The sequence below is a fragment of the Poeciliopsis prolifica genome, unplaced genomic scaffold, assembly GCF_027474105.1.
Source record: "Poeciliopsis prolifica strain line A6 unplaced genomic scaffold, Auburn_PproV2 SCAFFOLD010, whole genome shotgun sequence".
NCBI classification, from domain to species: Eukaryota; Metazoa; Chordata; class Actinopteri; order Cyprinodontiformes; family Poeciliidae; genus Poeciliopsis; species Poeciliopsis prolifica.
Genome location: NW_026562385.1, coordinates 6,152,191 through 6,175,953, shown reverse-complemented (window position 1 = coordinate 6,175,953; position 23,763 = coordinate 6,152,191). Strand labels below are relative to the sequence as shown.

General features: G+C 38.0%; 2 protein-coding genes across 3 annotated transcripts; one reads left to right on the top strand and one right to left on the bottom strand.

Annotated features, from left to right (window-relative positions):
• Window positions 1–7,064: 7,064 nt before the first annotated feature.
• On the top strand, window positions 7,065–9,029 carry alkbh7 (alkB homolog 7). Its single transcript, XM_055035248.1, has 4 exons — window positions 7,065–7,437; window positions 8,134–8,307; window positions 8,389–8,513; window positions 8,606–9,029. The coding sequence occupies exons 1-4, from the start codon at window positions 7,168–7,170 to the stop codon at window positions 8,724–8,726; spliced, it is 690 nt and encodes a 229-aa protein (XP_054891223.1). The 5' UTR covers window positions 7,065–7,167; the 3' UTR covers window positions 8,727–9,029.
• Window positions 9,030–9,429: 400 nt separating this feature from the next.
• On the bottom strand, window positions 9,430–14,141 carry gtf2f1 (general transcription factor IIF, polypeptide 1). 2 transcript variants are annotated; one of them, XM_055035245.1, is made up of 14 exons: window positions 14,031–14,141; window positions 13,563–13,626; window positions 13,327–13,373; window positions 13,091–13,163; window positions 12,762–12,955; window positions 12,378–12,548; window positions 12,058–12,263; window positions 11,787–11,937; window positions 11,143–11,198; window positions 10,874–11,002; window positions 10,716–10,786; window positions 10,328–10,469; window positions 10,065–10,203; window positions 9,430–9,909 (listed from the first exon to the last, which is right to left on the bottom strand). In XM_055035245.1, exons 2-14 carry the CDS (start codon window positions 13,572–13,574, stop codon window positions 9,705–9,707), a joined length of 1,596 nt encoding a protein of 531 aa, XP_054891220.1. In that variant the 5' UTR covers window positions 13,575–13,626; window positions 14,031–14,141; the 3' UTR covers window positions 9,430–9,704. The 2 variants fall into 2 exon arrangements, with proteins under 2 accessions (XP_054891220.1, XP_054891221.1); XM_055035246.1 differs by lacking the exon at window positions 14,031–14,141 and adding an exon at window positions 13,918–14,029.
• Window positions 14,142–23,763: the final 9,622 nt, after the last annotated feature.

Here is a 23,763-nt window from a genome sequence, read left to right as displayed (position 1 = left end):
TGTGTGTGTGTTTTATTCCCTCTGTAAATATCAACCCGATTAAATGAAACCGCCAGCAAAATCAGTTTGTCAAAACTGTGTTCTGCGGGTACGGCGCATGACGCACGCAACTTGCACACGTATGCCATGGGTGGACGATCCGTTCTTCGTTCATAGCCTGTTTCTCCCCAGGTGCCTCTGGCTGCAGAATAGACGCGCCCATTCCACTTGAGCCACCCCAGTTATGCGTAAAATATTCAACTGATTTGAAGAGAGGGGGTAAAAGGAACGAAAGAAATGAGGTGTTACACAATTCATAATGTCCATATTAGGGTAAGCGCTTATTTTAAGTCAGATGCGCGTGTATGTGTGTGTGACTGACGTCGGGATCATGCATTTCCTGCAAAAGACACAGCTGCAACCCGAGCTGACAATGACTGCGCGCACACGGGAGCGTGTAACAGAAAGAAGAAGACGAAGAAGAAGGGTGGGGGGGGGGGGGGAGAGAGGAAGCTGCGCGTCACAGTGCGAGCGCGCAAGTCTGCATGTGTTTGTTAGGGAAGGTGGAGGGGAGAGGCTATTCTTAGCAACAGACGTTTGGAAATTAATGGACGAAGAGAGCTCACTTCTCTCCCCTCCCTCCCTGAAAGTGAGTCGAGGATCTTCTTCCCTCACTCTCTCCTCTGCTCGAGGCTACTTTTTTTTTTCATCCCTCCACCAAAACATTGGTGCTCGTTCCAAGGTGTGACCAGCGAGCACATGCTCTGCGCTAAAGCCGCAGTACTCTGTAAATGTTTTCAGATGCAACTCAGGGGAACGTGAAATGGATAATAACACTAACATCTTAAAACATTTTTTTTTGTTAAATCTACCTTTTTTGGCATCTATCGTATGGATATAGAATTGGATAAAAGAGTGATGTCACTTGTCTCATTGTACACCTTTAAAGGGCTGTTGCCACGTTACGTGAAGCGTCAGCGGAGAGAAAGGTTGGACCTCACATCATCATCATAATCCTTCTTCTTCTTCTTCTTCATTACATGGCAAAAATGTATTAGGAGACCTAATTGATTGACTCCACAAATAGCCGCATGTGTGGGTGTGTGTCTGTGTTGGCGCGCGCGCATGTTTGCCTGCGTGAATGGGCAGTGATGTTGCATATCCAGATTTAAGGGTGACCCGGAGAATCAGCTCTTCTCACCTATTGGACAGACGAACCTGGGGGAGGGAATAGCTTGCAAGCGCGAGTACCAGTCGATAATAGCGTGACCTTAAACGGCCATTCGATATGTCAGGAAAAGGATCGTTTTGCCTCGTGTCCACTTAGAGAGGCTTTTGATTGTGAGGGGAGGCTGACCCCACCGCAAGGACAGAAAAGAACTTGATAGATAGATAGATAGATAGATAGATAGATAGATAGATAGATAGATAGATAGATAGATAGATAGATAGATAGATAGATAGATAGATAGATAGATAGATAGATAGATAGATAGATAGATAGATAGATAGATAGATAGATAGATAGACAGACAGACAGACAGACAGACAGACAGACAGACAGACAGACAGACAGAGGGAGGAAGGGTCGGAGGGACGAACCAGCACAACAGACAACCCAGACCCAATCAAGATATTTCAGCACCAAGGACAGCGGCAAAAAGCCAATACTAACTAGACTACTGGTTTATTTTACATGGTTGTAGTGAAACAAAATAAAAAAAGTATGAAACTTTTTCTGAAAACTAGCTGGGACCTAGTTAAGTATCTGTAATGTAGAGTTGATGGCATGATTTTCAAATTAAACAAAAGTCCTACCATAACAATCTCCATCACTTTATATGCAAATTCCTCCATTTCAGAAATGGATCACTACTAAACCACTCTAACCTCTTAAAACCTTTGGGTACAAAACATTCAATATTTGTCACAATAAGAAAGGTTTGAGTTCCATGTGATTTTTGATTTGTTTTGTATTCAGTTCAGTCCTTTAATCTAAATCTAATATTTCTCTTGTGATTTGTAGTCTTTGGTTTTGAGTTTTCTATTTACTAGGTTCATTGTATTACTTTACTTTCCCAAATCCCTATGTTTTCCCTTTTTTTTTTTTTTTCTTATTCTGCTATTTTCTCTGTCTCCCCCCTCTGGTGTCACCCTCTAAGTTCTCCCACAGCAGCAACCTGTTTGTTAATTAAAATCACCTGTTTTCCATACCAGTAATTACACCCCTCTGCTGATACCTCTACAAGCTCTTCCACTTTGTTACCAGCTCCTCTTGGTAAGTGCTTGTATCCTCCATCCTCTGTTATCCTCTGGTGTTTTGTTCTATCTGGATGATAAATGAAGGTGCTCTAGTCAAAACCAACCGCTCAAACCAATTTAACCCACAGTCCTTCATCCAACTGGTGTCACATATGTATCCAGCAATATGGAATATAAATGCAGATTCATATTAGTGGACATGTTGGAGTTAAGTGTCTGGGCCCTGCAACATCATAATGGACAAACAAATAACTATAAATGTGGGTCACTTTGCCAACCCAATTAAATAAACTGATCCAGCTCTGTGACGATTTAGCACATCAGTTTTGGGCTTTGAGTTGGACCAAGCAAAATTGTTTATGCTTTCAACTTCTAAAAATGGTTAAAATGACAAATGAGCAATGCAGAGGATACTAAAATGGGTGGAAGGAATAACCAGAAACTAACCTGCGATGCATTGAGGACTTGTTCAGGATGTACACTGCCTCTTACCCAATGAGACAGGCACCAGCCCCCAGGTGGCCCCACAAGGAGAAGAGGGTATGGATAATGGATGTCTGGATCCTGTAGACTGAAGTCAAAGGCAAAAAGCTGTAATGAACTGAGGACAGGTTTGTAAAAAAAGAAAAGAAAGACAAATTGTGACATAAAAAAAAGTTTTAACTCAGTGGAAGTCGTTTTTCAGGTTGTAGGTGCAATTCCAGCCTCTTCTTGTCACACGTCTATTTTGGTTATTTGTTTATTATAAGTCCCCATTAGTTTCTACACAATTTGTGATGTCTTTACAAGTAAGACCTTAAAACTACTAAGCCTGTCTGATAGATAGATAGATAGATAGATAGATAGATAGATAGATAGATAGATAGATAGATAGATAGATAGATAGATAGATAGATAGATAGATAGATAGATAGATAGATAGATAGATAGATAGATAGATAGATAGATAGATAGATAGATAGATAGATAGATAGATAGATAGATAGATAGATAGATAGATAGATAGATAGATAGATAGATAGATAGATAGATAGATAGATAGATAGACTTAATATCTCAGGGGCAGAATTATTTATTTCATTGGAATGACTTAATTATAACAAATCGTGGCCAAAAGTTTCTTGTTTTCTTCCCATGTTACCAGACGGGCACCGTATAAAACACACAAACAATATCAAAACACAAAAATATGTGCCTCAACAATTTAACAGTCGATGCATAATCGTCATGTGCCCCTCGGCAAGGGATTTTGTCAAAGTTGCATACCAATCTGTGTACTGGTGTATAAATGTGAGCGTGTTTGTGAGAGTGAATGGGTGAATGTCTGTGTAGTGTGAAGCGCTTTGACTGGTCAGTAAAACTGGAATTCTATATGAATCCTTTAAAGAGGTCAATAATCTCATTTTTTTAAATTTATTTCAACCTTTTAAATGTGATTGTATACCTCTACATATACATAAAAATCATAACTGTTAACACAGAAACCATGTATCTCTAAAGTTGCTAATTGCTTCTAAATGTAAATTCTTACTGTTTGGACAATTGAACATGTCCTTTTTTGATGCTTTCCATTAGAAATGTGTTACCAAAACATCCCAAAACATGTGAGCAGTGATCAATAGTAATGATTTTCACGTAAATTAAACAAAAAATTGAGATATGGGGTTTCACCAGACAGCCACAAAGCTGATGTGTTTTTTTTTTACTTTAAGGCTATAGGACCTTTGACGAGCAGTAGCATTCGAGGTTACAGGGAATAAAATATAGCTGATCGTAAACTGGGTGTGTTTCGTTTAAGGTGTTAATAGATGAGAAAAGCGAATGTGACATGAAGGGTTATAACTGCAGTGTAAAGAGAATGCAGACCATCACCAAAATTCCTGTTGCTGATAGAAAAAAGATAAGCATTTTGTTGATATCTGGGCAATGTGTACTGGAATACAGAAAAAAAAGGTAGGGTGGATGAGATGTTTATTGTCTCAGTATCCATACCTCTTTATGGCTCTGGAATAAATGGGTTTCATTTCTCTACACTGCACTTCACTCCACTTTTCCTGGTAGTGCCCTCATCCTTATATAATGGCATTGTAAATTACTTTATTACGATGCACCCAGTCCTTTCAGTATTACAATGTATCTACTGATGGCATATTTCCAAAATGATGTAGGGATAACTTCAGGTGATGTTTTAACTTCTCTTTGAAATCTTAAAACTGAGAAGAAGCAGACTGCATTCAAATCTTAAAAAAGTAATGGGCCATTTCTGCTCGGCCTGATGTGAAACCTAATTAACCTTTAATAACTTTCTTTAAAAAAAAGGAAAGGAGAACCAACTTTCAACTGCTTTATTTGAGAACATAAAATGTCATGTCACTGAAAATGATGGTTTCAACCCGTTCATTGAGACTGGAAGTAAAACCCATTTGCATAATTCTCTGTTGTTGTTTCTTGCCTGTCAGATGTTCACCTAACCTGAGGATGAGAGGCTGCAGCTCTGAGGCGAGGGCCTAGAAAGGAGTGGCATGACTCAATGATTCATAAAGCTGAATAATTCAATGGCTGTATGTATGTGGAGCACTCCGCCCCTGCTGAACCCGTTCTTCCACAACCCAGTGGCAGATTTCCAGGCAAACCTCTGCAAGCTTGGTCTACACCACATGAACAACAGACGGACAGGCAAATTCACGCCAAGGCTTATACTTATAAGTATAATATAAAAATAATATTTATTATATAAGGAAAAGTACCTTTACCTTTTGCCTTTACTTGGGAAGGGGCTGTTTGTTCTGGGAGAGAAGGGTTTGTCAACTGGTGGAAATGTAGAAGATCAGTTGGGTAACTAACAGATTCTCGTAAGCTGTGGAGCATTTGGATATTCAAGATCTGGTTCAATCATAAAAGAGCAAAATATATATTCTACATACGTTATTGTATTTTACTATGACAATTGGATCTCCATAATAAAAATATTCTCCCTTTTTCTGTTTTGACAATCATCTTCCATGCTTCTTTTAAGAAAAAAACAAAACAAAACAAAAAAAAAAACTATTTTATTGCTGAATAGATTTATGGGATAGATCACTGACTTCAAACCAAAAGCTGAAAATCAGGGATAGAGTAGTATTCTGTCATTTTTGTTAATTATTTGTGTTAAATATCTTAATATAACTCATAAAAAGAGTCTATTTTTTAACATTTGTCTTCTTGTTCCACTCATATGAAATACAATATAAAAAGTATTTAACCTCTTGGAGATTTTAACCTTTTATTGCTGTTACAAATCATGATCACAAAGTTTTTTGACAAAAAATGTACTAAGAACGTAATTCTATAAAATTATGACAACTAATTAAAAGTATGTAATCTATACATGCCTTCCAGGGCCCTGCTGCAAAAAAGCGTCCCCCACAGCATGATACTGCTACCACCAGCAGCATCAAGCTGTGAAGCTGCTGGTGGCATGGCGTGTTTGTGGGATGTGCAATGTCTGATGTCTTTTAGTTTGATGATCAAAAAGCTTAATTTTAGTCTTATCAGAACAGATAGCTTTTTCTTCACTGGAGTTTAGAGTCTCCTACATCCCTTGATATTAGTTTTTGTAGAGTCTCTCCCACCTCAGCTGCTGAAGCTTGTAGCTCCTTCAGTGTAGTTATCCTGACCTGGTGACCTCTCTGATTGGTGTTCTTGCACAATTACTCAGTTTGTGAAGATGGCCTGATCGAGGCAGATTCACACATGAGCAATATTACTTCTTGGTAATAAATTATGCTTAATTTGAATAAGTTTAATTTTATTGATCATGATTGATTTGTTAAAGCAACAAAAAAGCTTAAAACATCCAAGAAAGTGAATACTGGAACACTGTTTAGTTGTGCAACAAGATTACTTTGATCCTTTGTAAACTCCCCTTTGTGAACTGTTGCAATCGTTACATTTATGAGCAAATCTCAGAAAAACTATACAAAAATAGGAAAACAATTTTAAGGTTTCCAAATTCAAAAACTCTTGAAGACTGAATCTTAAGAATAGTGAGAGATAAATCTCTTGCCTTCAGTTCAACTGCCTCACAAAGAGAAGTTTTGTTTTTCACAAAATACAAAGGCTGGATTAAAATAGCAAAATTGTTTGTCATAATCCTTAGAAAACCAACTTTTAACAAAGACATCCTTGAAAACAATAACACGTAGGTCCTGTGTGGAGAAATGGAAACGTGTCCATGATGACGTTAAAAATTTATTTGTAGCTGGGTGATGATATAGATATCAAAATATCTATATCATATTTAGATATGAGCACATTTACGTAATCATATTATTCAGGCTTTTTTCAAAGTCAATTTACATTTTCCTCCATAGACTTGTAGCTTTCTAGTTCTGTTGAAGAAGCTAATCGTGTTTTTAAACAGAACCAAATGAACCAGACCCCAGTATTTGTCTCCCTCTAGTGTTCATAGAGAAGAACTACCGCATAAGTGGGAGAAGACGTAATGCTTTTATAAGCCTTGTCATATTTGGTACAATTTATTGAACACCTCAACAAGAGAGGCGTATACTTAAAAGTTTTGTGTGTGGTGTATTTTAGAGCATACTCACCTAAAATCAAAAACCATGGCGATAAAATACAAACTCGCAGAATTGCAGAGCAGAGCTATGTGTCTGCTGAACAATAGCGCTAACTACACATTCCCCTTTTTATTTTGAACATAAAATCCACGTTGAAAACCTCGAAGTAGCTTCTTCTGTTTGGCAAAATGTAGGAGTCATTCAGTTATTGCTGATTTTCTGCTGCAAGACCACATACCCCACAATGCATTGCGACTCCAACATGGCGCCCCACACGACCGCCTGACAAGCGACACACAGCCCTGCTGAAGGTAAACAGTTCTGTCCTTCGCGGTTAACTAGCTAACTGAGGAAGTACCGGAGGATGGTACTGTTGCTGACGACTCTGAAACACACACGAAACCCAGCTGTTCACCTCTGCCGACGGTGCTGCTCGAGCCCCAGAAGCAGCGGTGGATTGCCAGCTCTCCGAGATGAGGTGCTGGTGGGGTCCAGCCTGGAGCTGGTGCGGACCGTGGGCTCTCAGGTGGAGGTGAGGCCGGGCTTCATCACAGAGGAGGAGGAGGCCGTCCTGCTGCAGGAGCTGGAGCCAGGTCTGAGGAAGAAACGCTACGAGTTCGACCACTGGGACGATGTAAGACGTGCTTACAGGGATTGCAGGGACATGAGAGTAATTTAGCACAAGCAATAAATCATATGTGGAGTTATCAAACATAGAGTTTCTATTATTTATTTTATGTGTGACTTACAGCTACTGAATAGCAGACTTCAGATTGTACTGTTGTCCAGCAGACAGTCGTTGAGACCCTCCACGAGAGGGTTAGTCACAATGTTATTGGAAGATTGAGTGGAAGGAAAAAAGTGTTGCACAAGTAACACAGATTTAAAACTTCATGTAGCCGTTAGAGCTTTTTAAAGCTGCTGCTCAAACGTTTTGTTATTTGTTCAAATAGACTGAATTGATCCTCTCAAAAACCAAGTGGCAAGAAGACAAGTCTTTGGTGTGTCAAAATGAATGTCGTAAATAAATAAGTGCTTCTTGTCATGTCATCAATCCAACAAATTTATATAGTTCTGAATCAGCAATTTTTCCAATGCTTTTTCAAAAGATATTATGCAAAATCATGATTATGTCCCCCAACCTTTTCAAAATATATTCTGTGAAATGTGTGTATCCTCCATACATTTTTACTCTGCCTTCATTGTTGATGTCCATTTGTCAGTGAAAAAAAGAAACATACACATCAAGTTTTAAAATGACTTAAGAGCATGTATTTATTTGATTCTTACTGTAAATTCATTTGCGCTCTGCTACCTTGTACACGTTCAGGCAATTCATGGCTACAGAGAGACGGAGCGTCTGAGGTGGGCTCCGCCATGTGAGGAGATCCTGAACCGTGTCCGGTCTGTAGCGTTTCCTCGGAGCGCTTCTCTTCTGGGGCCCGTGCACGTTCTGGATTTGGACAAAGCTGGCTACATCAAGCCCCACGTCGACAGCGTCAAGGTACCTACCTCTCTGATCACATTGCTGTGATGTTTTGTCATGAGCTGGTCTCTTAATAGTCATTTCTCTTCTTGTCTTCAGTTTTGTGGCAGCACCATTGCGGGTTTGAGTCTTTTATCTGACAGCATCATGCGTTTAGTAAAGGAGAATGAGCCAAACGAATGGCTGGATCTGCTGCTGACTCGTCGCTCCCTCTACATTCTGAGGTTCAATGGGCTTTTGTATTAGAAATCGCCTGTAGATCCACATACCAAGTTTAAAGGACACTTTTTCATTTAATCTTGTCCTGTTTGCACAGGGACCAGGCCAGATATGACTTCACTCATGAGATCCTTAAAGACGAAGACTCGGTGTTCAAGGGACAGAAGGTGCCGCGGCAGCGCCGGATATCTGTTATCTGTCGTAACCTTCCAGGCTAAAGCATTCATGGTCTCTGTAAGAGCATAAGGGAGACTGGTTAAAGAAAATCTTCTCACTAGATTATATTGAAATATCAAAACCAAAAGAACTTTTATTGGACTAAGTTGATATGAAACTGATGGAAAGGTTTTGGATTGTATTTATGTAATTCCATCATTTTGATGCGCTTTTCTCTTTCTGTATAATACAGACACTCTTTTGGAAGTTTTGAAACAACTCTCAATGTTTAAAAATATGTTTTCAGTATTGACTTCCAAAATGCAATTGTTTTAAAACAATAAATGTTGAAAGACCTCAATCCAGCTGTATTATTTTTTTAAATAACTTGGTTGAACAATGAATAAATTAACTTTAAAAGTGAACTAAAACATGCAGGACTGATGTGAGCATCTTCAGGAATTTACATGGGGTGTCTTGGGCTCTGTTATGTACATCTGACCATCTTTATTGTAGCATAGTTGCATAAAAAGTTTACACAAATAATATCATTTTCTAGAAATACTATTTAATTACATTCCTGATATTTTGCAGCTGTCGTAACATCACATTTATCTGACATGCTTAAATGCTAGCTGTAGACTTTTATCACTGTCATCTGTATATATTTCTAACCATTTAATTCTTTTATATTGTATTGTAGAAATATTTGACATATGACATAATCAAATGAAAATGTATATTGACGAATCAGTCACAAATCAGTTAAGTTTACATTTTATTATAAAAAGTCTTGACTTAATTAACTTCTAATTTCTTGAAAATGAAAAAATTTTGTTTATTAAAACATTACCATGAGTTCAGGCTCATCTACATGAACAAAGTTCAACAAAAATATTTGAGCAAATCTACTCCTCACACAGCAGACGATAAGAGCCGGTGTGACACGTGTAAGCGAGCACAAGATTTGTTACAGCTTTTCTCCGGGGATCAGGAAAAACTCTACTATGGTTTTATTATTCCTACTGCTGTTTGGCTGCTCACTCTGTGAGGTAGAAGTGCATTTTGTCATTGACCATCTTGCGCTCTGGATTGAGACGCTTCAGGATCTGAGCGAGCACGTTGACCGTCTGCTCGCTGCTCAGACCTGTGCGCTTGGTCTGGAACTTCTTCAGCAAGTCTTTGGTGGTCATCGGCTTACGGATCAGGTAGCGGCGCACAGCGTCCTCCGTCAGCTGCACGTCACTGTGAGGACAATTTTTGTAAATTGTGATTGGTTTCAATGTATCCAAGATTAAATATTAATAGTTAATTTATCAGTACCTGATATTTAGCATTAGGTCGGTGATTTTTATACTTTGTCCAAACATCAATTTTTTTGTGTTAAAAGTGGGTCATACCTTGAGCTTGGAGTGGATTTGCCTGATGGTGGTTGAGGTGTGCTCTTCCCAGAGGGGACAGGACTCTGACTGCTGGGCTCCAACTTGAGCCTTTTGGCTGCTGGTGAGTCAGTACCTCCAGTCTGAATTTGTCTCTTCCCTGAGGACAAATGAATCGGTCTTCATCATAGGCAAACTAATATAGACATCCAAATCTATATAAGTTGTGTCTCATTTCAATGCAGATTTTGATTGGACATTTTTGCTGATTTACAAGCGCACACCTTGCTCTAGTTTGCTGGCAGCAGCACGCAGTGTACTGGAGGTGGAGGCGGAGTCTATGGATGGCGTCCCAGGACGACTTCCCGTCCTGGAGCTGCCTGCAGACCCGCGTCCACCAGGCCGCTTGGGAGGCGTGCGCTTCTTCTGTGAGGAGAAAAGTTATAGAGACATTTCATATGGATAAAAGTAAACGTGTAACAGTAGTATAAATATAAAACAATTCACACATTCACATCTGCAAACTTAAAATAGCTCCAAATACTTCCAGCAATAACTTACACACTGTCAATGAATTAATGTCAATATTCAATATAAGTATATGAATCAAAAGGTAGAGAATGATTTGGAAACTAATAACCAGTTTTTCTGCCACACACACACATTAGCTACCATGAACAAAGCAGAAGCAGTCTCTCCATCAATGTCGCTCTCGTCAGAGCTGTCTGATTCGCCACTGCTGTCTATAACACAAACAATACAACGTCACTCAACATTTGTCAATATTTGCCTTACAAAAACCTCGAAGAAAAGTCTTTGCAGGATTTCACCTTTTTTCTTCTTCTTTTCCATCTGGACTGGGGTTTTCTTCCCTTCATCATCTTCTTCCTCCTCTTTAGCTTCTTCATTTTGTTTCTCCTCTTCACTATCTTCCTCACTCTCGGATGCCTCATCAATTCCTACACGTTTAATTATTTTAGTAAAAAAACAAAAAAAATATTAATTTCCATTCACAGTTTTAATTATCAAATGTCAAATGTATTAAATGAATCCATTATCTGAGGCTTTTTGTGACCTTGTCGCCATCATTAGTTGTTACCTTTAGGGTGCTCTTCTGCTTTGGTTGGCTTTTCATTTGTTGGCTCTTCGTCTGAGCTGAAAACAACACATTAGAACAATTATTTAAAAAAAATTAATAAATAAACCCAAAATACTTAATCCCAACAACCAATGATGGTAGTTGATTCTACAGAAAGATGTCATCCATAGAGCCTCAGACCAGTTCTCCAGACAAAACATTAATATGGGTTGAACCCATACAAATGTCCAGACATTTATTTATTTAATTTTTTTACTTTGCTATCGATATTAGAGATATAAATAGTCCAAATGCGTGGCACTCCATTCAATAATTAACATTAATTGGAGTTTAAACAGTGTTTGTTATATTACATATTGCATATCGCTGTGATTTTGTGATAAGGATAGATCCATAACATATTGTGCATACATTTTCTAGTTTTATTTAGATTTTGCTATCACGAAGTTTAGAATTGCGGTTTCTTGTCTGTTCTGTATTTGTGCCATGTGTCATCTTCCCAAATAAACATTTAAAAGTGCCTTGGTGCTTTTTTCTGCCACCAGGAGGCAATCTTAGAAATGTGTCATTTGCTGAAAATGCTGCATCTTGTTTGTGATTAGAGCTGCTGGGATGCTATGTAAAGGGATTCTTAGTGATCTGACCTGCTTTCTTCTGACATATAATCCACTTCCAGACCCTCATAATCTCCATCATCACTGTCTTCAAGGGCTTCCTTATCATTGCCCTTTTGCTTCTTCTTCTTTGATTTCCCTTTCCCTGTAGCTTTTTTTGTCTTTGCCTTGCTTTCTCCATCTGTTACATGAGAGGGCCCAAAAATAGAAACATGTTCAGCAATCTGATTAAACATACAGAATATTGATAAATATGAACGTTTACAACGTGTTTAGTTGAGGAAATCCCACAGTTCCTTACCTTCTCCCATGCTGCTGTCACTGTCATCACTGCTCATCTCAAGGTCATCATCGAGGTCGTGAATGAGAAGGTCGCCACCCTTACGGCCCCCCTTCTTTTTCTTCTTCCCACCCTTTTCTGTTTCGTCTTCATCGTCATCACCACGCTCCTGTTCCCGAAGCCGTCTCTGAAGCATAATGCTGAAGTGGTTTACAACCTTGTTCCGCCTGTAAAAGGAGAGAAACATGTAACTTACATGGTTTTTCATGCAAGTATATGTCTATTTATGTACTTTAAAAAAATGCTTTTAACTTTCGATTTCAATTAGCTCATTCACGTACCTGCCCCACTCTTCTTCGGCTTCTTCGGCGGTTAACGTTCGATGCTTTGCCTGCTGTGTAAAGTTATACCACCCATGAACAGGAAAGGCTTCAAAAGCTCCATCTGGACACTGGGTAAAAATGTAATAGGATGCATTTTCTGTAACTCCACCTTTCTTTATACCCTTAAACCTGATGAAAAAAAAAGAAGAGTAAAACAAAAAACAGGTTGAAAACTATGAAACATTAGAAAATTCCAATAGGAATACACAATTGGTGCAGAAATGAATCTCACATTTTAGAAAAAATACATTGTGACAAGATCAAGATAAAAAAAGACACTTTGAAAAATCGCTAAGCATTTTAACTTCTTAAATATTAAAGCAGAGTAACTTGTTTTCTAACCTCTTGCCAGCTTTGCCATTGACCTTCAGGATCCATGGCTGATCCTCTACTTTGAACTCTCGGGTGACAATTCCAAACTTTTTTCGCCGAGCTTCCTCCCGCTGTTTTTTGCCAAACTCGCTACCTGCACCACTCTCCGGTGCCTCCTCCTCCCCATATATGCGCCGAGCACTCATGTCTCTTTCCATACGTGCCTGAGAAGAAAGAGAAAGGAAAGCATGACATTACAAACTCACATTGGAGGTATATTGTAATTTCTCATCATTCTCATATTCTGGTTTCTAGATGTTTTTTTTAAATGACTCAATTACAGAGATATGAAAGCTCACCTGTGTCCAGCTTGAACAGTTCACTCTGTCCCCTGCATTAAAAGCCATTATGTTGTACTTTTTGGTGGTGTTTCTATAGGAAAAACAGAGAAGAAAACAAAACAACAGTCAGTTCCATTATTCTCTGGGTCAGAGAAAATCATTAATAGATGAAGGTAGATCTTACTCGAGTTATCCCTAAAAGATAACTCACGTTATGCAGACACATGCTTTCACTACATTTGTTTGTTACTTACTTGGGGACTCTCACTGTGTACTCTGTGGTTGAGGAACTGCTTCCGCCCTGTAAAATAGGGATGTGTCTAAAACCATGTCCCATACTGTAACTCAGGAGCTGCACAAGCCGAAATGTGTTCAAGTGTTTTTCACTTAGACTTTAAGAGTTGTGACATGTTCTTAGAATGAAGTGCATATGTGAAAGTGGCTACAAAGAAAAAGAAATTTGTGTTTTCTAAGAAAAGTCATTGCTTACCAGTGACGTCATGGTCAGTGATCTGCTTGGTTTGTGAAGAGCTGATTCAGTCCAGTGCAACACACTAAATCACAAAACCAACAATTAAAACATTGATATGAGCATGGAATAGTTACTTCTAGACGAAAAGAGTCTCAATGCGACTGTAACTTTTTCTTGACCCAAATGATTTGGTATAAAAATACCAATTGAAGCTTAATGCTACTAAATCTACAAAAGAAACAATATTATTATATGACAAGCAAGTTACCAAATTTTATAATCCACATTAAATCAAACTTAACAATACAGCAGTAATGAATAACAGCACAAAATGCTATAAGCCCTGACCCTGCAAAAAAGAAAAAGGCTTCACCGTTAGCAACAGATGCTAATACAATTAGCGCCTCCTGGTTTTATGACGCTATTTCCTGCGAGCTGGCCTTAACTTTGCCGTAATTAGAATTATTTTTGTTCCAACTCACTCACCTATACGTGTAACAAAAGATAACTCGAGTTATACAGAACTTTAGGACATTAAACTGAGCATGTTGATAAGTGGTACAACATTGTGCGGATCAACTCGATGTATTGTGTTCCGTTTTAAGAGGACGACTAGAAACAACTCCCCACAAATGGTTCCGAGCTAAAACCGCGTCACGGCGTCGACAGGAAGTGCTGCAAAGTTAATTAAAAGTCAATATTTTCGTTCATAATATTTTGTGCTTTTAAATCAGTAATTCGAAGAAAATGTCAGAAATTCTATTGACAGGAATATTTTTACCAATTTGCTCAAAAACTGAACATTAACTTCACCAAACTTATCGTTTCTAAAACGTCCTTTCTTAACCACTGCGTTTACGCAATATATTTCCGATATAATTCCAAAAACAGACGAATTCAGGATGAAAATCTGCTCGAGGATGGAATGGTTCTGATTATAACATTCTTGCATGTTACAATGGCTCTGTTATAGTCCATTCCTAAATCCAAGAACATGGAAAATGTTAAGGTTTAGACTACAAACTCCCCCCAAAACGCAGCTGTAATTGCAGAAAATGTAACTTTTATTATCCATCAATATTATCATAAAAAGTGCCTCTTGATTTTTGTAGTTTCCCTTATCTGCCACAAGATGTTGCTGACAGTCCAAAGACCACGTAGTTTAATTGCAGTCTTTCTAAGAATGGCAATTAAGGTTAAGAAAAAAGAAGAAATTGGCCATAATGCATATATATTTACTTGCTGGTTTCAAATTTATTGCCAAAAAGAACCAGTATACAGTGCAAATGGTCATCATGTATTATGTCTGATACAGTAAATAAAAAGTCACATCACCGATTCTCTGGCAATTTCTGAGCTTTTAGTGTTTATTTACATGATTTTTTATTATTATTATTCATAGTTCATTGGGTTTTTTTCCACATGCTCCTGTATATTTATTATGTTAGCAATCTAAATAAAATTTACATATGAGATTATGTATTTGCTGATTTATTTAAATGGTAGTCTATATTTAGAAAAGAAGATTTGAATCTAGGTTGCCTGGTATCGATTAAGAACATCTAGTTAATGTTACGTTTGCATGCAAATCTGAGTATGTGACAAAAAGTTAATGCATTTGATTTGCTGCTTCTAATTCATGTTTAATGCTGTGCAGCTTTGAGGACTGATGAGAACTCAGTGTTCCAGCTGCCTGGGTGCAGGCTGCATCATAGCTGGATTTAATGACACTGAGCAAACAGTGCTCTCATGTTGTCTACTCAAATTCTCACTTGCTACCTTCTCCCACAATCACGTTTGTCCCTCAAGTGGTGAGTCAAACTAGTTTATTTGTGATGCATTTCCAAAAGCATCCTAATCTCAGAAATGTTTTCTTTTTTTAATTGCAAACATTCCTGTAGTTTAAAAAGAAAAAGTTCAAGAACACAGCTTCAGCTTCAGTTGCAGAAGTATACAGTGCCTTACAAATTATTCATACTCTTTGAACTCTATATTGTTTTTTTATGGAGCAACTTGACTTAATTGTATTATGTTAGGATGATTTGCTAGGGGTGTGAAAAGAGTAGTCTTCCAAGTATGTGCAAGTCTTGCATATCAGCACAGATTGTTAATGAAGATTGACAAACAGTTTTATTTTCATAAGGAGAAAATGTAAGGCACAGAGACAAAACTATTTGTCTCTTATGAAACACTGTTTTTGCATTCATGTTAATTTAACCTAAATAGGAGAATAAATATCCAAGCTCAGTAGGACATTTGAGTGCAGCTACTCTTTAAATTTGGTTCAATAGAGCAGGAGTTTTCATAAAAAAAACTGACACATGTCCCAACATTTCTGATGTGAAAAAAAAAAAAATCTGAGAACAAATTCCAGACTTAGAAAATAGAAAATAATCATTGATCTATATATATTTTTAAAATGAAGTCGTCTTCCTCCTACCAGTGGTCAACCCTGAGACAGACCAACACAAAGTACAAGTAGATTTTGTAGTTTGTGTTGGTGCAATGTGAAGGACTCAATGTACCAAATAAATCATCATCGTCCCAGCGGGGTGGTTTTCTCACAGTCATTGAGCCAGGTCTTAACACTGGTCAGCGATAATAGTGAAGTGACTGTTGCTAAATCTGGGCTATCACTGAGGACAATTTATCTGAGGCTTTAAAAGACTTGAAACTGAGGTAGCAGGCAACCTTTCAGCAGGAGAGCAACGTAAGTAATGTGGAGATTTTTGTCAAGCTGAGTTTGTAAAAGGTGATTATCTTAATGAACTGAGAATGTAGCCATAGTGGTAGTATTAACACCAAGACAACTTTTAAAGTCTATTCCAAAAATTAGGATTTTGTTACTTTAATGTATCAGTCGTGCTGCAGCTACAGATAATGGGAGCACTGAGCCAAGTAACAAGATATTACAGAGCTAAAGCTTCATTGTCTCTCGCCCCTCTTACACTCTTTGCACCTCTTCTCCATACTATATGTGGTTGCCATGGAAACACACTCGGCGCGCTCGAGTCGTGAGGCCAGTCGGCTGCGATGCCTCGTCTGGTAAACAATCCTGCAATCTGAGGGGGAAAACGTTGGCTGCATGTCAGAGTTTGTCGGATCACGTAGACATCAGCCAAAGGTCAGGAGCGTCGGGAAGGTGGCCGGACCACAGGTGAAGTCGAGATCACCTGCGTGAAAGCCTGAAACTTTGGGCCTGTTTTATTATTACGCCAGCTTATGAGTGACAAACTGACACTGGCCAGTTTGACAGCAGCTGCAACACAATAATGCTATATGTATAGAAGATAACTTTTTGTTTGTTTCAGTTAGTTGTTCATAAATGTGCAAATATTATTTTATTACATAACAGCAGAACAGGAGAGACAAACAATTAGAAAACATCCTCCTTCCATTTACATGAAATTTTCACTCAGCTCGTCCCAAAAGATATGGCAGACGGCTTGGCTCTGTGTCCACCGATCTTAGAAGCTCGACGGAGTTTTATGAAACCAGCCTGGTCAGTTGCAAGTCTGAGTGATTATTCCTCACTCTGTGTGCACAGTGACAGTTGTTGTCCTCCGCCTCTGACAGGAAACCGTCCTGTCTTGCTATAATTATTCCAGTAAATCTTCTCTGCAGTCTGAAGCACAGACTAAATAATTTTTAGAGCATACCTGGTAGGTCTGTGTTTCTTTCTTTCTTCAGTCCCTGCCTATCACCTGTATTGTGAGTTATTCTAACAATGCGATGAAATTCAAAGCGGCGCAATCAAAACAACAATGTTGCACTAGGGTGTTTCAGTACCTCATCAGATGACATACTTCTGTAATACTGTTGCGTATTTGTCTGTATTTTTTGTGGCGGTGTCAGAGAAATGCCCTAATAATATTATCATTCAGTACAACGTTATGCATGTGTTCCCATCTAAGCTGTGTGTGGCTGACACACTGAAGAAAGTAGACTTATTTTCCACACCGAAAAAAGGTGCTCCAACTTAAAAACTGAGTTAATTAGTTGTATGTAATCAAATGAAGTTAATCAAACTTAATTCATGTCTGATTAACATTCATAAACCTCACATTTACTTGGATAAACATATTTTGATTTCTTGTTACTTATTAGCTCTTTTTTGAACTTGTGCCACCTGTTCTCTTTTTTCAGTGTTTAAATTAGCGAAGAAATATTTGACCACATGGGGGAAGTTACTTTAAAGTTTAAACCAAGAAAAATATATTTTAATAGAACATTCATTCCATTTTTAGAAAAAAAATCTATGTAGCATGTAAAGTAATCCAAAGTATCTTACTTTTTAACAAAACTGAGACTTATTGTAATCTGACTTTTTTGGTTGCAGTAAATGGCAGCAGCTGAGATCTGAAAGGTACAAATATTCTGTGAAATACAGCCTTTTCATACTTACTGCTAGATGGCCCTCTTGGACTGACAGTTTAGTGTTCATAAAATTTGTAATTATATGTTTTTCACAATGTTGTTTAATATTTCTGGCTTCATATCTTGTTTGTTTGCAGGTAATTTCTCTTAGGGATCTTTATCACCATCCATCCATCCATCCATCCATCCATCCATCCATCCATCCATCCATCCATCCATCCATCCATCCATCCATCCATCCATCCATCCATCCATCCATCCATCCATCCATCCATCCATCCATCCATCCATCCATCCATCCACTATTTGCTTTTTGTTAGTCTTCATTAATGATAGATTTTCTGCTTTGTTTCCTGTAATGTTTTTTCCAGTGTTTTTTCATTTTCTACTTCAACAGAAAGCTGTCTTAAACTTACAGTTCAGATATTTTTATGTGTAGTACTGTGCAGTTGTGACAACAACTCCACAGCTGCTTTAAAAAAACTGTTAAAAACGTACAAGTTGTTTAGTCTGGTTAACTGCTAGCTCCACTAGTCTGGTCTGGTCAGATTCCTTGAATTAAGCTCTTCCCTCACTTATATGCTGTGCAGCTACAGCAAGATTTGTGACTGACGATCCTGTTCTCTTTCAGACTGTCCATGTTTGGTGCTCAAGAAAAAGCCTCCTTCTACTGCTCACCACTAACTTCGGAGACCTTTATCTCTCAATGCTGCCCGACGTTGAGTATCACCTTTTATTTTAGAGAATGGATTCATTGACATGGACCACTATCTCTGGAATAGAGGTAAATATTGATAATAATGTATAAAATGGATCAAGACAGAACTGTAAACTGCTTGGGAAAATGCAACTATATATTTTCTATTCTATGCTCTAATGTTTTAATTTGGATTGTGTATTCCTCAGCAGCTTGTGAATTAAGATGGAGGAAACTCCAGCTATAACACAAGGAGAGGCACATGTTTTGTATGTCTGAACAGTGTCAGAAAAATGCTTCCTGCTTCACATGAATGAATTTTTGAAAGTTCGGTTATACCTGATTAACAGACATCCCCTACTCGTTACTGACTTGTTTGCTTATTTTGTATTTCCATTTTTTTTTCTTTATTTTTTTTTCTTTCTTGTCCATCTCACTATGCAAGTCTTGTTCCAAACACATCCAATTACTTGAAGGCTCATTAGCTCTCTTTGTCAATCTTTGTCTCTTTTAACAGATAACAATTTGCTTCAGAGCATCCTGTGTTTCTCAGACTCTTATTAATATTTTCTCATTATCATTCCCAATGGTGGCTAGCAATATCACAATAGCTTGTCTAGGCTGGATGATTAAGAAATATCTAATTTATTGTTGAGAGGCTTTGTGGTGATGTGTCTTAACAGACTTCATTTATGTGTTCCAGTGAAAGCAAAACTGAACTCAGAGGCAAAAAACAAAGAATCAATAAAACACCTCATTGATGATAGCCTCCATTTCTTTTTTTTTTCCAAGTGCTTTTTGATCGATGTGATCGTTATGATATGCAAAGTCATATCTTTAAATTTCCTTCAGCAAATTTCCAAAAATGCATTTAACAGCTAAATCATTAGACAAGAAAAAACACCAAACTGTGGAGTGATGGAGGGGGCCTGGAGGGGAAGAATGTGTTTCCTGAATCAACTTCCTTTTAATCTATTAAATACCTTCTTTCACCTAACTTTACCTCTATCTAATTAAAGTCAGCAATTTAATTAAATCTGTCCTGTGACAACCAGCTTTTTTTTCTTCAGTTTTCTTCTCAAGACTCTCACATAAAAATTCTTATTAATGGTATCCAGATGCACATTTTAAATGTCTTATATAAAAACTGTGTTGCAAGCCAATAAAAAAAGAAGAAAATGTCATCACTCGGGCATTTTTAACTTCATATTTGATGTTAATATCCAACTGTTCATTTTTAAAGAATTAATTCAACAGAAGATGGATGGATGGATGGATGGATGGATGGATGGATGGATGGATGGATGGATGGATGGATGGATGGATGGATGGATGGATGGATGAATGGACAGATGGATAGAAGGAAGGAAGGAAGGAAGGAAGGAAGGAAGGAAGGAAGGAAGAAAGGAAGAAAGGAAGGAAGAAAGGAAGAAAGGAAGAAAGGAAGAAAGGAAGAAAGGAAGAAAGAAAGAAAGAAAGAAAGAGAAAGAAAGGAAGGAAGGAATTTGTCGATCTGTAATTCCCTTAACAGAGCAATACATTATCAGGTACCATGTTATTTAATACCAATTAAAAGCTAAGAAATCAAAATGTGGTATAAAAAATCAGCAACTGTGTTTTCTCTGTTCTCATCCAACCTGGGCTCTCTAAGAAAGTATGTGGGTCTGCGTTTGTTTTCACACACTGACACACTTCCAAAACTTCTTAGTGTGAAAGGATTTCTTGTTTTTCTTATTCTTTTTCAAAATAATGAATCACCTCCTGGAGTCTCTCTAGACAGAGGATGAGCACAAACACACTCACACGTTTCAATATTGCACCAGGAACCTTTGTGTCCTTGCTATCCTGGAATTCCTCACATACTGCAGTGTGTAACAATTGCACACAGAGAGGCCATTTTAATGCAACATTAGGTCTGAGGATGTCCACAGTTGGCCTTTCAAAAATGATTCAGAAAGCTGCGCCTCTCACTTGTGAGACCTGTGTTGAGCACATGAAATCCTCCATGGGGACAAAAGAAAGCAGCAGGTTGCAGATAGTAATACAACAAGACAGCAGCAGAAATAGTTTAATTTGAAGCACATCAATTGTGAAGGGTAAATTTAGTCATGTTTTGGCCAGCATGGAAATTTACATGGAAATTGGTGTCAGTGAACTAGTGGAATGACATGCTGTATCATGGCATACAGGCTGTATATAAGAAGGCTGCCAGGATAAACTTTGAACAGTCTCATATGAATAACTTGAGCAAATATATGTTCTTATATTTACCATTTTTCAGTATCTGCAAGTCTGGCTTTTATGTAACCACAGTTAGTCTCTTACCTGCTCCCATGTATTCCTTCACTCTTCACCTTCTGTACCTACTCCTCAGTGACTACTGATCCATTGAACTAACTCCAATTAAGATGCAGTGGGAGTCCTTCTCCACCCAACCTTTGACACCTTCCAACTATGAATATCCATCCAGCAAGGTCTTTAAAGCAACTACATCCCCCCCACTCTGCACCTGGTACAGCTTCATGCTTGCCATGTAGTGAAAACTGCTGTAATACCAATATCACTGTCCACTATGAACTAACATAAACAAGAAAATGAACAAATAATAATTTTTGTGGACAGCAAGTACTGAAAAAAGGACACACTGCTCCTGCCCCATTGTACAATGACCTCACTGTTGTACCACAGGGACCATTCTGAAACCAAAGTGTGGAACCTTGATATGGGAGCTGCACAAGGTCAGATTGTTTTAGTTTACAGAAAATAGAAAACATCAATCTTTGTCTCCCTTTAATAGGTGAAATCCACCAGGTCAAGTGTGCCAAAGAAGGCCACCACCTCTATTCTTCTATTTAATGAAATTAAGTTAAGATGCTTCAAATCATAAAAAACCCAGCAAACCAGGCACAAGTCCCACTCCACAAGACATTAAATGTTTTGACATTTATACAATTCAGCCTTCTGCAAGAGTAACATCAGTTTGTACATGGTTTGTATTTACTTTATTTTAACAGCAAAAAAAGTAATGTTTTAATTTGAACTGGCTTCAAAAGCTTATAATACTGATGAGGTCTCATTTTAATGAGAGCCATAACTTTAGGTTTTCAAAACTTCTTCAAGGGGGTGTTAATTGCAAGCAATGGGAGAAAACATAAAAAAAAAAACAACTTTAAAATCCCAATTTAAACCAGTTAGTTTTAAAATCCACTATGGAAGACGTATAGTGAATCCTCAGCGGGAAAAGAATGTGGAAAACACACTTTAGAAAACAGTTAAATAGATTGCTTGGTCTCAATGACAATTGCGCACAAGAAAAGCAATAGCTTCCAATCAATGTTTTATGCCTATATTAATAGGCAAAATAGCTTTGGAAACCATTGATGTTTCTATTGTCTCCCACAACAGGATTATGATGCTAGAAATTTCTTGTGCTTGTTTTTATGAATGCATTGTTAAACCATAAAGACATTACGTGTGTTGAGTGCTAAACACCTCGAGAACATTTCTTTCTTACACTTTTGCTTCACTTCATAAAACGTCCAGTCAATTCTAGTCGACTCCATCTGAATTTGTCAGGCTAAACAGAACATAATATGACCTAAAATGTGAAAAGGACAGTATCTAACAACCTTTCTTTATTCTCGTATATTTTAGCACCAAAGAAAATGGATTTTCTGTGAGCGCATAGAAGGCTTTGGAAAATATTCAAATAGGACAAATGCAGTAAGTGAGGATATTGGAGGCCTCAAATGGCCAGTGGGACCGAGCAGTACTTGAAATTTTATCAGCTACGTCAGTAAATGTGTTGGTTGCTAAAATGCAACACATTGTTTGAGACCACATTTGTTGGTAGAAGTCCACTTTACTCAGCTATAATTCGAAGCCAGCCTCAGCCTCCAAGAAAAAGCAAATCCGTTGATACAAAAATAAAATCAAATAATAAACTGCAGATAAGAGAACTACTGCCAATTACATTTTAACAGAACCTAATTTTAATTTTAATCTCTTTTGGAATACATTTCTGGCTTACTAGTTATCTTTAAAATGATCTGTTGTGGAAACAAAACGCTAAAACGATCAAGGGTGGATAATGTGAAAGTGATGCCAGAGGGGCAGTGGTGGCAGGTGGACAACAAACTTAAACAGAAGTGAACACATTTACAAAATTTCTCCTTGTGGGCCTTAAACATCTTGAACTGGTCTGTCTCACCGTGAAACATGATGCAAACTCTGCAGGGAGAAGTTGCCTGTAGCATGCATGTTAAAATGTTTAGTAGTCAACATCTGTCAAGAAGTAAATTAGAAGGCTTTTTAGAAATCCATTCAAAATCCAGTTTCTCTGGGAAGTAAAATATCACATAGGGCCAATAAAATGATTTCTAATAGAGAACTACTGTTAAAACCATTCAGTAGTCATGGTGAAAACTGCTGATTTGACATAGACTGACTGTCATCTGTTGTTTTAAACATTTTGCTCAAAAAATCAGCATGGATTATGACGGCATTCAAACAGTTGTGAAGCAAATCTAATTTGAAAAGGTAGATTCAGAAAATTTGGATACTAGTCAATATTCCAGGAGTCATCACACAGCATGGACAGTCTTCAACTATTGAACAAGACAGTGTCAGAAGCGTTTGACTTGTGCAAGGTTGCACAGTGGTCCACATTTAGTGATGACTTGATGTGTCATGTTGAGCTGACATTGGACCACTGATTTTTATTTAGTCCAAAATCAGTGCAGCTGTCTGTAGCACAAAATTTTATAGGCTTATGGGGAAGCTGAATTTATTTTTGGACAGGACTTGCTGCATGCACACACTGCCAAAAGTGCCATTACATGGTTTATTGACCATGGTATCATTATGTTTGACTGGCCAGCAAACTGCCCAGACCAAAGCCTCATAGAGTACCAACAGAGACACCAAAACCAAAAATGCAGATAAGCTGAAGGCTGCTTTCAAAGCAGCAGCCATTGTTTCCTTAATACCTCAGCAGCGACACTAGCTGATCCCCTCCATGGCACTTTGCATTGATGCAGTTATCCATGTAAAAGGAGTAGTGTCCTTGAAGTATTAGGTGCATATGCTGCCCATCACGTGAACGTTACTTCTCAGTAGGCCAATACCGCCGTATTAGAAAATCCT